Here is a 12,975-nt window from a genome sequence, read left to right as displayed (position 1 = left end):
CGGAAGTTTACATACACTCAATTAGTATTTGGTAGCATTGCCTTTAAATTGTTTAACTTGGGTTAAACGTTTAGGGTATCCTTCCACAAGCTTCCCACAATAAGTTGGGTGAATTTTGGCCCATTCCTCCTGACAGAGCTGGTGTAACTGAGTCAGGTTTGTAGGCCTCCTTGCTTGCACACACTTTTTCAGTTCTTCCCACAAATGTTCTATAGGATTGAGGTCAGGGCTTTGTCACTCCAATACCTTGACTTTGTTGTCCTTAAGCCATTTTGCCACAACTTGGAAGTATGCTTGGGGTCATTGTCCATTTGGAAGACCAAATTTTTAACTTCCTGACTGATGTCTTGAGATATTGCTTCAATATATCCATATAATTTTCTTACCTCATGTTTCCATCTATTTTGTGAAGTGAACCAGTCCATCCTGCAGCAAAGCACCCCCACAACATGATGCTGCCACGCCCGTGCTTCAAGGTTGGGATGGTGTTCTTTGGCTTGCAAGCCTCCCCCTTTTCCTCCAAACATAACGATGGTCATTATGGCCAAACAGTTCTATTTTGTTTTGCTAGCACAGACTGGAATATGTTCTGGGATTCTTCCAATGGCAGTGAGGAGGACACCACATCAGTCATCGGCTTCATCAGTAAGTGCATCGATGACGTCGTCCCCTCAGTGACTGTACGTAGATATCCCAAGCAGAAGCCATGGATTACAGGCAACATCCGCACTGAGCTAAGGGGTTGAGCTGCCGCTTTCAAGGAGCGGGACTCTAACCTGGACACTTATAAGAAATCCCATTATGCCCTCAGACGAACCATCAAACGGGCAAAACGTCAATACAGGACAAAGATTAAATCCTTCTACACCAGCTCCGATGCTTGTTGGATGTGGCAGGGCTTAAAAACTATTATGGAGTACAAAGGGAAGCACAGCCACAAGCTGCCCAGTGACACAAGCCTACCAGACGAGCTAAATTACATCTATGCACGCTTTGAGGCAAGCAACACTGAAGCATGCGTGAGAGCACCAGCTGTTCCGGATGACTGTGTGATCATGTTCTCCATAGCAATGTGAGTAAGACCTTTAAACAGGCCAACATTCACCACACACAGGGTCTAACGGCTGTTGTAGAGGCTGTCTGTGATGTTCTCCACGATGTCCTTCCACAGCTGGAAGTCCCTGCGGTGTAGACCGAGACAAAGGAAGGGAGGCCCCCTCTGCTCCAGGCCCAGCAACAGCTGCTCCACCACTCAGTGCTTATCTCTCCCACTGTATGACACAAATGCATCGTAGTGGTGACGACCACTGGGGTTGGGCCTCTGCACGGCCTCCTCCAGCCAGCCACAGGCGATGTGGTAGAAGGCCATTAGGTAGCTGATTGAGCAGCACCACCAGCATGAAGAGGAGCAGGCCCAGTGAGGTGCAGAGGAACAGGACAAAGTCCATGTCCAGGGAACAGTGGGCCGCAGAGTACCTGGGGAAGTTCTGGACACCACCTTCATTTTTGCATGTCAACTCCAATTCCCAAATTTGCAAAAAAATGACCTGGACTTGTGTCTGTCTCCTGACCCAGTTGTCCAGCCAGGCGTCGTCACAGCTGCAGTGCAGGAAAGGACTGAAGAGCTCCATATTCCTCAGGCTGGTCAGTGGCTCTGGAAAGCCCTCTAACATGCTAAACTCCTCTCGGGATTGGACTTGAATCAAAATGAGGGAGTGCAGGTCTCTGCTCAGATCCTCCTCCAGAGTGAGGATCCTACATTCGATCAAGCTCAGGCTCTCCAGCCTTGTTAGGTTGTGGAACATGATGCTCAGCACTGGCTGCACAATGAGGTCCACTCTTGTCAGCTTCAAATGCCTCAGCTGCACAAGCCTGTTCAGATTATTCATGTCAACAGTTGGTTTTCTCACAAACTCTGGTGAGAGAACCAACTCAAACCTGCAGAGACAGGAAGTACTTTGCGACGAAGTGAGACCCACACAGAAGATGTCCTGTTACAGCCCTGAGGTTGACAACAGACTGGAAGAATGGTCTCCAGCAGTCCTGGAATATCACATTCAATGGAGCGAAGAGCTGCATGGGGGAAGCCTGGTTTTGGGGTGCTGTTGCTGCCGACGGTGATGTTGAGAGGACACCAGGAGCTTATAATCATGTTAGTCAGCGACTCAACCGAATATGTGCGTCAGATTCACACTCACACTCACGTTTCTCCTACTGGCTGGATGGATAGTAAATGTACCCTGAATCTATGGTTGTCAGCGAAGTGAGGTTGATGAATGCAAATGCTGCAGTTTGCATGATGGATTTATTGAACAGTGTTAAAGTCTCTAAGCTTTGCAGACCAAAGAAACTGTTCTCTGTAATCTGAGAGATCTTGTTACTCCCTAGGTCTAGGAACCTCAATTCAGCTGTTCAGTTGTATAATTCTGCTCGACATAATGAGATATGAAATTGGTGGTCATCCAATTGAATGAAGACTGGCAGTTCTTCCACTGCTTTTCGTGCAAGCTGTGTTGTATCTGTGTGCATCTATACATCTTGTGCATCTCATTTTTATATCTTGCACATAATGTGCGATCTCTTCCGGATCTGTTGTTTAGACACATTGAGAGGCGTAGGGGCAGATCAGTTTATTTTTACGGACCTTTTTTTCTCACTTCCCCTTTCTCTGTCCCGGCACTACGTATCTTACTGGTCCGTGACTCACTGACATGGTTAGAGGGGAATAAAGCAGCCCAACAGTTAACACACTGGAACTTTATGAGATGAGATGTGAGGTGAGATGTGAGGTGAGATGTTACCCCACTATTCCACCAAGGCACCTGCAAGTTCCCGGACATTTCTGGGGGGAATGGCCCTAGCCATCACCCTCCGATCCAACAGGTCCCAGACATGCTCAATGGGATTGAGATCCGGGCTCTTCGCTGGCCATGGCAGAACACTGACATTCCTGTTTTGCAGGAAATCCCGCACCGAATGAGCAGTATGGCTGGTGGCATTGTCATGCTGGAGGGTCGTGCCAGGTTGAGCCTGCAGAAAGGGTACCACATGAGGAAGGAGGACGTCTTCCCTGTAACGCACAGCATTGAGTTTGCCTGCAATGACAACAAACTCAGTCCGATGATGCGGTGACACACCACCCCAGACCATGACGGACACTCCACCTTCAAATTGATCCCGCTCCAGAGTACAGGCCTCGGTGTAATGCTCATTCCTTCGACGATAGACGTGAATCCGACCATCACCGCTGGTGAGACAAAACCTCGACTCATCAGAGAAGAGCAGTTTTTGCCAGTCCTGTCTGGTCCAGCGACGGGGGGTTTGTGCCCGTAGGCGACGTTGTTGCCGGGGATGTCTGGTGAGGACCTGTCTTCCAACAGGCCTTCAAGCCCTCAGTTCAGCCTCTCTCAGCCTTTTGCCAGGAATTTATGACCTGAGATAACAGAACCTGGGTGTAGGAGAGAGTGAGAGAGGGGGAAGCCACTATCTATACCCAGAAAGGGCCACATCATGACACCTCCTTGCTGCATGCCTAAGGCACGTTCATGCAGATGAGCAGGGACCCTGGGCATCTGTCTTTTGGTGTTTATCAGAGTCAGTAGAAAGGCCTCTTGAGTGTTCTAAGTTTTCATAACTGTGACCTTAATTGCCTACCGTCTGTAAGCTATTAGTGTCTTAACTTCTTGCGCTGAGCCATGCCGGATCCGGTAGCGTAATCATAGCCTCAAGCTCAATACCATAACGCAACGTTAACTATTCATGAAAATCGCAAATTAAATGAAATTAATATGCTAACTCTCAAGCTTAGCCTTTTGTTAACAACACTGTCATCTCAGATTTTCAAAAATATTCTTCTCAAGCAAACTAGCATTTGTGTAACAGTACTGATAACTAGCGTAACATTTAGCATTAGCATCAGCAGGAAACATTTTCACAAAAACCAGCAAAAACATTCAAATAAATATTTTACCTTTGAAGAACTTCGGATGTTTTCAATGAGGAGACTCTCAGTTAGATAGCAATGTTCAGTTTTTCCTGAAAGATTTTTTGTGCAGGAGAAATCGGTCCGTTTGGTGCGTCACGTTTGGCTACCAAAAAAAAACTAAAATTCAGTTATCCAAACGCCAAACATTTTTCCAAATGAAAACGTAATATCGACTGAAACATGGCAAATGTTGTTTAGAACCAATCCTCAAGGTGTTTTTCACATATCTCTTCAATGATGCACACTTCCAGGAACGATACCTCGCTGTCTGTATCGCATTGTAAAAGTTTTGCCGCTGAGCGTTACGCACCAACGTGGACAAAGGACACCGGACGGGACCCTGGCAAATGTAGTCTCTTATGGCCAATCTTCCAATGATATGCCTACAAATACGTCACCATGCTGCAGACATCTTGGAGGAACGGCAGAGCGCATAAGCTCGTTCACAGCATATTCACAGCCATATAAGGAGCGAATGGGAAACAGAGCCTCAAAAATCCTGCTAATTTCCTGGTTGAAGTTGCATCTTGGTTTCGCCTGTAAGATCAGTTCTGGGGCACCCAAAGATAATGTCTTTGCAGCTTTGAAAACGTCAGAGTGTTTTCTTTCCAAAGCTGGCAATTATATGCATAGTCGAGCATCTTTTTGTGACAAAATATTGCGCTTAAAACGGGCACGTTTTTTTATCCAATAATGAAATAGCGCCCCCCTAGCTTCAACTGGTTAATAACCGTTCCACAGGTGCATGTTCATTCATTATTTATGGTTCATTGAACATGCATGGGAAACAGTGTTTAAACCATTTACAATGAAGATCTGTGAAGTTATTTGGATTTTTACTAATTGTCTTTTAAAGACAGGGTCCTGAAAAAGGGACATTTCTTTTTTTGCTGAGTTTATATAACACATTATAACACTTGTTTTTAAGCAGTAATAAGTAGTTTTAAATATTCATTAGTAATGACATGAGATGTTATAGACGGTCATTATAACCGGTTTTATAACATCTCATGCCGTTACTCATAACTATTTCAAAATACTTATGACAGTTTATGAATGTTATAATGTGTTATATAGTTGTTATAAAGGCATTATTCATAAGAACATCTACATTAAAGCATTACTTAAACTTTTTAATTGGTAAGTAAGTATAATGTTCAGTGCTGTTGTCGATCCATCATCCAGTATTTTTTATGGAAATTTGTCTACTTGAAAACGTTCAGATTGTGGCTGTAAAACAATTGTTGTGAACGGTTTAATGTCTTATTTCTTGGTAGTGTCTTCACATCCGTTTCTCCAACCTATCATCATTGATCTATACTAAGTGTTACTCTGATACATGTTTTGTCATACCTGTGGTATACTGTCTGATATACCACGGCTGTAAACCAATCGGCATTCAGGGCTCAATCCACCCAGTTTATAATAAGTGTTACTCTGCATTTAGATAAAGTCTAACAGTCTATGAGCTGACTTATTGATCTTCTGCTGTGTACCGTGGTATCAGTTGATTGGCAGGGCCAAGAAGCATCGATCTCTCTTACTTAGTGTTGTGGTTGTTCTTCTAATGATGTGTAATGATGTGTCAATGGACAGGATCATCGATCTGCAGTCCAAGCTCATCATCGCCATCGACGTGGCCAAGGGCATGGAGTACCTGCACAACCTCACTCAGCCCATCATCCACAGGGACCTCAACAGGTCGGTGGAGGGTGGGGGTCAGTGGGGTTTTGTGTGTGGGGATGGGGAAATGTGCTGGGTGCATGTGTGTTTTGTGGGGAATTTATACTGGGGCTTACTCTATGTAGAAATGAAGCACAATGAGCGGTATACAGTAGATGTTGAATTGAAGCTATAGTGACTATGTGAAATTAAGTGTTTTGAGTTATTCTTCCAATAATGACATTTGCTACTTTTAGTCACAACATTCTACTCTATGAGGACGGGCATGCTGTGGTGGCTGATTTTGGAGGTAAGCAACAAAATACAGTACCGGTCAAAAGTTTTGACACACCTACTCATTCAAGGGTTAGTCTTTATTATTACTCTTTTCTACATTTCAGAATAATAGTGAAGACATCAAAACTATGAAGTAACACATATGGAATCATGTACTGTACATGTTATAACCAAAAAAGTATTAAATAATAATGTCATTTGAGATTATTCAAAGTAGACACCCTTGATGACTGCTTTGCACACTCTTGGCATTCTCTCAACCAGCTTCATGAGGAATGCTTTTCCAACAGTATTGAAGGAGTTCCCACATATGCTGAGCACTTGGCTGCTTTTCCTTCACTCTGTGGTCCAACTCATCCCAAACCATCTCAATTGGGTTGAGGTCAGGTGATAGTGGGTGTCACGAATCCCGCTTCCTGAGTCTGTGTTTGCCTGTGTTTCTGTCCTGGAGTGTGTTTCCGGTGTCCTGGAACGCACCCTGTCTGGTTGCCGGGCGAATTAGCTTGTTGGGAGATCGATGTTCACCCGCACCTGTATCCCATCAGTAATCTGCACACCTGTCCTGATCATCACCTCTCCCCTTCAAAAGCTCTGACCTGACATCCATTCCCTGCCGGATCGTTAGCCATGAACAGTATGTTGTGCCATAGTATCAGCCTCAAGAAAATAGAATTTGTTTTGTTGTTTTTTACGTATTGCTTGCCTTAAACTTACCTCCGTTTGTTCTGTCTTCAGTTACTCACCCGGATCATTTACCCCATGCCGGCCTGGTCGTCAGAGGATTCCGCTACCCCATTGGATCCACCTATTTACTCCCATCAACTCACCACTGCTGCCCGCTACGCGACCTGGATATATCTACCCATTCACATTCACTTGTAAATAAATACTCACCTTCTTCCTACTCTCCTTGTCCTGGTCTGCTTCTGGGTCCAATTCTGGTAAACCCTGACAAGTGGGGGCCAGGTCATCTGATATAGCACTCCATGAAAGAACCAATAAGCGCAAACCAGATGGGATGGTGTATTGCTGCAGAATGCTGTGGAAGCCATGCTGGTTAAGTGTGCCTTGAATTCTAAATAAATCACAGACAGTGTCACCAGCAAAGCACCTCCACATCATCAAACCTCCTTCTCCATGACTCACGGTGGGAACCACACATGCAGACCAAAGGGGACTCATCAGACCAACGGACACATTTCCACCAGTCTAATGTCCATTGCTTGTGTTTCTTGGCCCAAGCATGTGTCTTATTATTGGTATCCTTTAGTAGTGGTTTCTTTGCAGCAATTAGACCATGAAGGCCTCATTCACGCAGTCTCCTCTGAACAGCTGATGTTGAGATGTGTCTGTTACTTGAACTCTATGAAGCATTTACTTGTGCTGCAATCTGAGGTGCAGTTAACTCAAATTAACTTATCCTCTGCAGCAGACGTAACTATGGGTCTTCCTTTCCTGTGGCGGTCCTCATGAGAGCCAGTTTCATCATAGCGCTTGATCAATAAGTGCATTGAAAACGTCGTCCCCACAGTGACTGTACGTACAACCAGGAGCCATGGGTAGAGCTGCCACTTTCAAGTAGCGGGACTCTAACCCGGAAGATTATAAGAAATCCCGCTATGCCCTCCTAAGAACCATCAAAGAGCGAAGCCTCAATACAGTACAAAGATTGAATCGTACTACACCGGCTCCAATCCTCGTTGGATGTGTCAGGGCTATTATTACGGATTAAGAAGGGAAGCACAGTCGCGAGCTGCCCAGTGACACGAGCCTACCAGACGAGCAAAGTAACTTTTATGCTTGCTTCGAGGCAAGTAACACTGAAGCATGCATGAGAGCATCAGCTGTTCTGGAAGACTGTGTGATCACGCTCTGTGCAGCCGATGAGAGGAAGACCTTTAAACAGGTCAACATTCACAAGGCCACAGGGCCAGACGAACTACCAGGACATGTACTCCAAGCATGCGCTGTCCAACTGGCAAGTGTCTTCACTGACATTTTCAACCTCTCCCTGTAATTCCAACATGTTTCAAACAGACCATCAGACCTGACTGTGTGGTGCAAGGACAATAACCTCTCCCTCAACGTGATCAAGACAAAGGAGATGATTGTGGACTACAGGAAAAGGGGTACCGAGCATGCCCCCATTCTCATCAACAAGGCTGTAGTGGAGCAGATTAAGAGCTTCAAGTTCCTTGACGTCCGTATCACCAACAAACGAACATGGTCAAAGCACATCAAGACAGTCGTGAAGGGGGCACAACAAGACATATTCCCCATCAGGAGACTGAAAAGATTTGACATGGTGTCACGTTCGTCGTACGGAGGAGACCAAGGTGCAGCGTAAGATGAATACATACTTTTAATGAAGACAAAGAACACTTAACTATACAAAACAACAAACCGAACGTGAAGCTATAATAATACTAGTGCAGACACAGGCAACTAGACATAGACATAGATAATAACCCACGAAATACCCAAAGATGGCTGCCTAAATATGGTTCCCAATTAGAGACAACGATAAACAGCTGCCTCCAATTGAGAACCAATCTAGGCAACCATACACATACATAAACACCTACATAGTAAACGACCCCATAAACCTACAAAAAACCCTAAACAGTACAAAAACACATACATCACCCATGTAACACCCTGACCTAACCAAAACAATAAGGAAAACAAAGAATACTAAGGTCAGGGCGTGACACATGGGTCCTCAGATCTTCAAAAGGTTTTACAGCTGCACCATCGAGAGCATCCTGACGGGTTCCATCACTGCCTGGTATGGCAACTGCTCGGCCTCCGACTGGAAGGCACTACAGAGGGTAGTGCATACGGCCCAGTACATCACCGGGGCCAAGCTTCCTGCCATCCAGGACCTCTATACCAGGCGGTGTCAGAGGAAGGCCCTAAAAATTGTCAAAGACTCCAGCCACCCTAGTCATAAACTGTTCTCTCTGCTACCACACGGAAAACAGAACCGTGTGGTAAGTCTAGGTCCAAGAGGCTTCTAAACAGCTTCTACCCCCAAGCCATAAGACTCCTGAACATCTAATCAAATGGCTACCCAGACTATTTGCATTTGCATTGCTCCTCCCCCTCTTCTATGCTGCTGCTACTCTCTGCTATTATCTATGCATAGTCACTTTAATAACTCTACCTACGTGTATATATTATTTCAGTTACCTCGACACCGGTGCCCCAGCACATTTACTCTGTACCGGTACCCCCTGTATATCACCTAGCTATTGTTCTTTTTACTGCTGCTCTTTAATTATTTGTTACTTTTATCTCTTAATTTTTAAAGGTATTTTCTTGTAAGTAAGCATTTCACTGTAAGGTCTACCTGTTGTATTCGGCACATGTGACAATTTTTATTGTATTTTATTTGATGGTTTTTGCAACTGACCTTCATGTCTTAAAGTAATAATTCCCTTTGCTTATTTGAGCTGTTCTTGCCATAATGTGCACTTGGGGTTTTACCAAACAGGGTTATCTTCTGTACACCAGCCCTACCTTGTCACAACACAACTGATGGCTCAAACGAGTTAAAAGATGGAAAGAAATTCCTCAAATCAACTTTTAACAAGGCACATGCCAAGAGTGTGCAAAGCTATCATAACACATTATAGCACTTGTCATAAGCTGTACAAAGCTGGCCTCTTTGAAGAATCTCAAGTATAAAACATATTTTGATTTGACTTTTTTGGTTACTACATGATTCCATATGTGTTATTTCATCATTTTGATGTCATTGCTATTATTATACAATGTAGAAAATAGTAAAAATCAAGAAAAACCCTGGAACGAGTAGATGTCCAAACTTTTGACTGGTACAGTATAAACATACAATATAATGAAGACAGATTACAGTTGGTAAAGTAGCCATTTCCCATAGTGAATTTGTCATGAAGGCCCAATAACAGCTATTTATCAGATTACATATCCCTCCCCCTCCCGACTCAGACCGCTCCAAAACAGTCGTAACAAAATGCTTGCTTGAGACATTTTTTATGGGAAACTATTACAGTAAGGTACTAAATTGTTACACAGAAGTGACTTGATATTGAAATAAAAATGGCTGCCTCACTAACCTCATTATTAGAATCTTGAAACCCTTTTTTTTCTCTTTAGAATCCAGATTTCTGTTATCCGAGGTTGTGGACAATATGACCAAGCAGCCAGGGGTTAGTCCAATTTCCTGGTTCACCATACCATAAATGTGTGTGTGTGTGTGTGTGTGTTTAACTATACTTGTGGGGACCAGAAGTCCCCACAAGAATAGTAAACAAACAAATATCTGTCCCACAAGGTCAAATGCTATTTCTAGTAGGTTTAGGGTTAAGGTAGGAATAGCATTAGGTTTAGGGTTTGGAGTTTAGGGTTAAGGTTAGGTTTTGGGATTAAGGATAATGGAAAATAGGATTTTGAATGGTTATAAATTGTGTGTCCCCACAAGGTTAATTAAATGTGTGTGCGTGCTAGTGAGTGTGAGTGCTAGTGAGTGTGAGTGCTAGTGAGTGTGAGTGCTAGTGAGTGTGAGTGCGAGTGCTGAGGAACCATTTGTCCATGGTAGCCAGAGTGTTTTGCATTGCTAATTTGACTCGTGTTGGTGTACAGAACCTGCGCTGGATGGCCCCAGAGATATTCACCCAGTGTACACGCTATACTGTCAAGGCCGACATGTTCAGCTATGCCCTGTGTCTGTGGGAGCTGCTCACTGGAGAGATCCCCTTTGCCCACCTGAAACCTGGTAACCTCTGCATGAATAAAAACACACCAATCTGGTTTGGGAGAATGTGAATCAATGAGTCAGTATTGGATTGTTTCAAGCATGTTATATATGTTGGATTCTCCCTGTCCTCATCAAGCTGCAGCAGCTGCAGACATGGCCTACCACCACATCCGGCCTCCTATTGGCTACTCCATACCCAAACCCATCTCTGCCATGCTAATGAGGGGCTGGAATGTCTGTCCAGAGGTCAGTGTCCTCCTACAATAGATAGTCCCTTGATTCCGTAGAGCGTAAAGACCACTACATTTATGTGAGCTAAGTTCATATGAACTAAGTTTGTGAGTTAAGTTCATGTGAACTAAATGAATGTGCTAAGTATGCTACGCTCATGTGAGCTAAATGCTACATATGCTAAGTTCATGTGAGCTTAGTTCATAAGCTAACTATACTAAGTGCTACGTATACAGTGCCTTGCGAAAATGTTCGGCCCACTTGAACTTTGCGACCTTTTGCCACATTTCAGGCTTCAAACAAAGATATAAAACTGATTTTTTTTTGTGAAGAATCAACAACAAGTGGGACACAATCATGAAGTGGAACGACATTTATTGGATATTTCAAACTTTTTTAACGTGCAAAATTATTCAGCCCCCTTAAGTTAATACTTTGTAGCGCCACCTTTTGCTGCGATTACAGCTGTAAGTTGCTTGGGGTATGTCTCTATCAGTTTTGCACATCGAGAGACTGAATTTTTTTCCCATTCCTCCTTGCAAAACAGCTCGAGCTCAGTGAGGTTGGATGGAGAGCATTTGTGAACAGCAGTTTTCAGTTCTTTCCACAGATTCTCGATTGGATTCAGGTCTGGACTTTGACTTGGCCATTCTAACACCTGGATATGTTTATTTTTGAACCATTCCATTGTAGATTTTGCTTTATGTTTTGGATCATTGTCTTGTTGGAAGACAAATCTCCGTCCCAGTCTCAGGTCTTTTGCAGACTCCATCAGGTTTTCTTCCAGAATGGTCCTGTATTTGGCTCCATCCATCTTCCCATCAATTTGAACCATCTTCCCTGTCCCTGCTGTAGAAAAGCAGGCCCAAACCATGATGCTGCCACCACCATGTTTGACAGTGGGGATGGTGTGTTCAGGGTGATGAGCTGTGTTGCTTTTACGCCAAACATAACGTTTTGCATTGTTGCCAAAAAGTTCAATTTTGGTTTCATCTGACCAGAGCACCTTCTTCCACATGTTTGGTGTGTCTCCCAGGTGGCTTGTGGCAAACTTTAAACAACACTTTTTATGGATATCTTTAAGAAATGGCTTTCTTCTTGCCACTCTTCCATAAAGGCCAGATTTTTGCAATATACGACTGATTGTTGTCCTATGGACAGAGTGTCCCACCTCAGCTGTAGATCTCTGCAGTTCATCCAGAGTGATCATGGGCCTCTTGGCTGCATCTCTGATCAGTCTTCTCCTTGTATGAGCTGAAAGTTTAGAGCAGAGGTGGGCAAACTTTTTGACTCGCGGGCCACAATGGGTTCTAAAATTTGACAGAGGGGCCGGGCCAGGAGCATTTGGAGGGAGTGTTTGGGCCGGATATACTAAAGCATTAAATGTAGTGTGTGCAAACCTCATAGCACAGTAAGAACACTACAACCCAATTTATTAACTGTCTTTCAAATGTGAAAAATAGCCCTTATCAGTTAATAAATTTGTCTCAAGGAATATGCAAGATATGGCATTTACATACTATTTCGCAGATACTGGGAGGAGGAAATGTAAATAGATTAAAATAACATACGCACTGTGATTTATCAAGATTGCGTCTGTTTTTAATAAGTTTCAATCGAAGGTGCACAGTTAAAGAAATCAACATTTATTGAAAAATGGAATCACTTTCAACATTCAAAACATATTATTACACAACGAAATACTCAAGCTCAATAATATCTACTTGTGTTAAACTCTGCAAAATCATAGATGGATTGTCCTGACCGCGCGCTCTACAAACTCGCCACGGATGCCCTCGCCTTCACGCGCAAACAGTACACGTGTATCGTTGCCAAGCACACAGACATAGGCTGTATTAAATATCCTACCTGCAGCTGAAAATTTTAATTTAAATTAAGAGCGATGTGCGGCGTGTTAATTAAGCTACTGTACCGCTGCTGTGCGTAAATGTGCATTGCTCTTAATTAAAAGACGCACTTCCAAACTTTCCATATGCATTTTTTCATAACACAGCAGAAAAACTCACCATTTCAGTGGGAACAGTGTTGTTGGTCTCCC

The 12,975-nt window shown here is 43.7% G+C and overlaps 1 protein-coding gene across 2 annotated transcripts in view; it reads left to right on the top strand.

The window, feature by feature from the left end:
* tnni3k (TNNI3 interacting kinase) overlaps positions 1–12,975 on the top strand; it is a 56,904-nt gene that overhangs the window by 38,982 nt on the left and 4,947 nt on the right. For both annotated transcript variants that reach the window (XM_035757547.2, XM_035757545.2), the window contains 5 exons: positions 5,582–5,686; positions 5,905–5,957; positions 10,085–10,137; positions 10,571–10,703; positions 10,822–10,931. In XM_035757547.2, coding sequence (XP_035613440.1) covers positions 5,582–5,686; positions 5,905–5,957; positions 10,085–10,137; positions 10,571–10,703; positions 10,822–10,931 — 454 coding nt within the window. The remainder of the gene's footprint in view (positions 1–5,581; positions 5,687–5,904; positions 5,958–10,084; positions 10,138–10,570; positions 10,704–10,821; positions 10,932–12,975) is intronic.

The sequence above is a fragment of the Oncorhynchus keta genome, chromosome 22, assembly GCF_023373465.1.
Source record: "Oncorhynchus keta strain PuntledgeMale-10-30-2019 chromosome 22, Oket_V2, whole genome shotgun sequence".
NCBI lineage: Eukaryota > Metazoa > Chordata > Actinopteri > Salmoniformes > Salmonidae > Oncorhynchus > Oncorhynchus keta.
The sequence above is the reverse complement of the archived record's forward strand: the minus strand, read 5'-3'. Positions and strand labels throughout refer to the sequence as shown.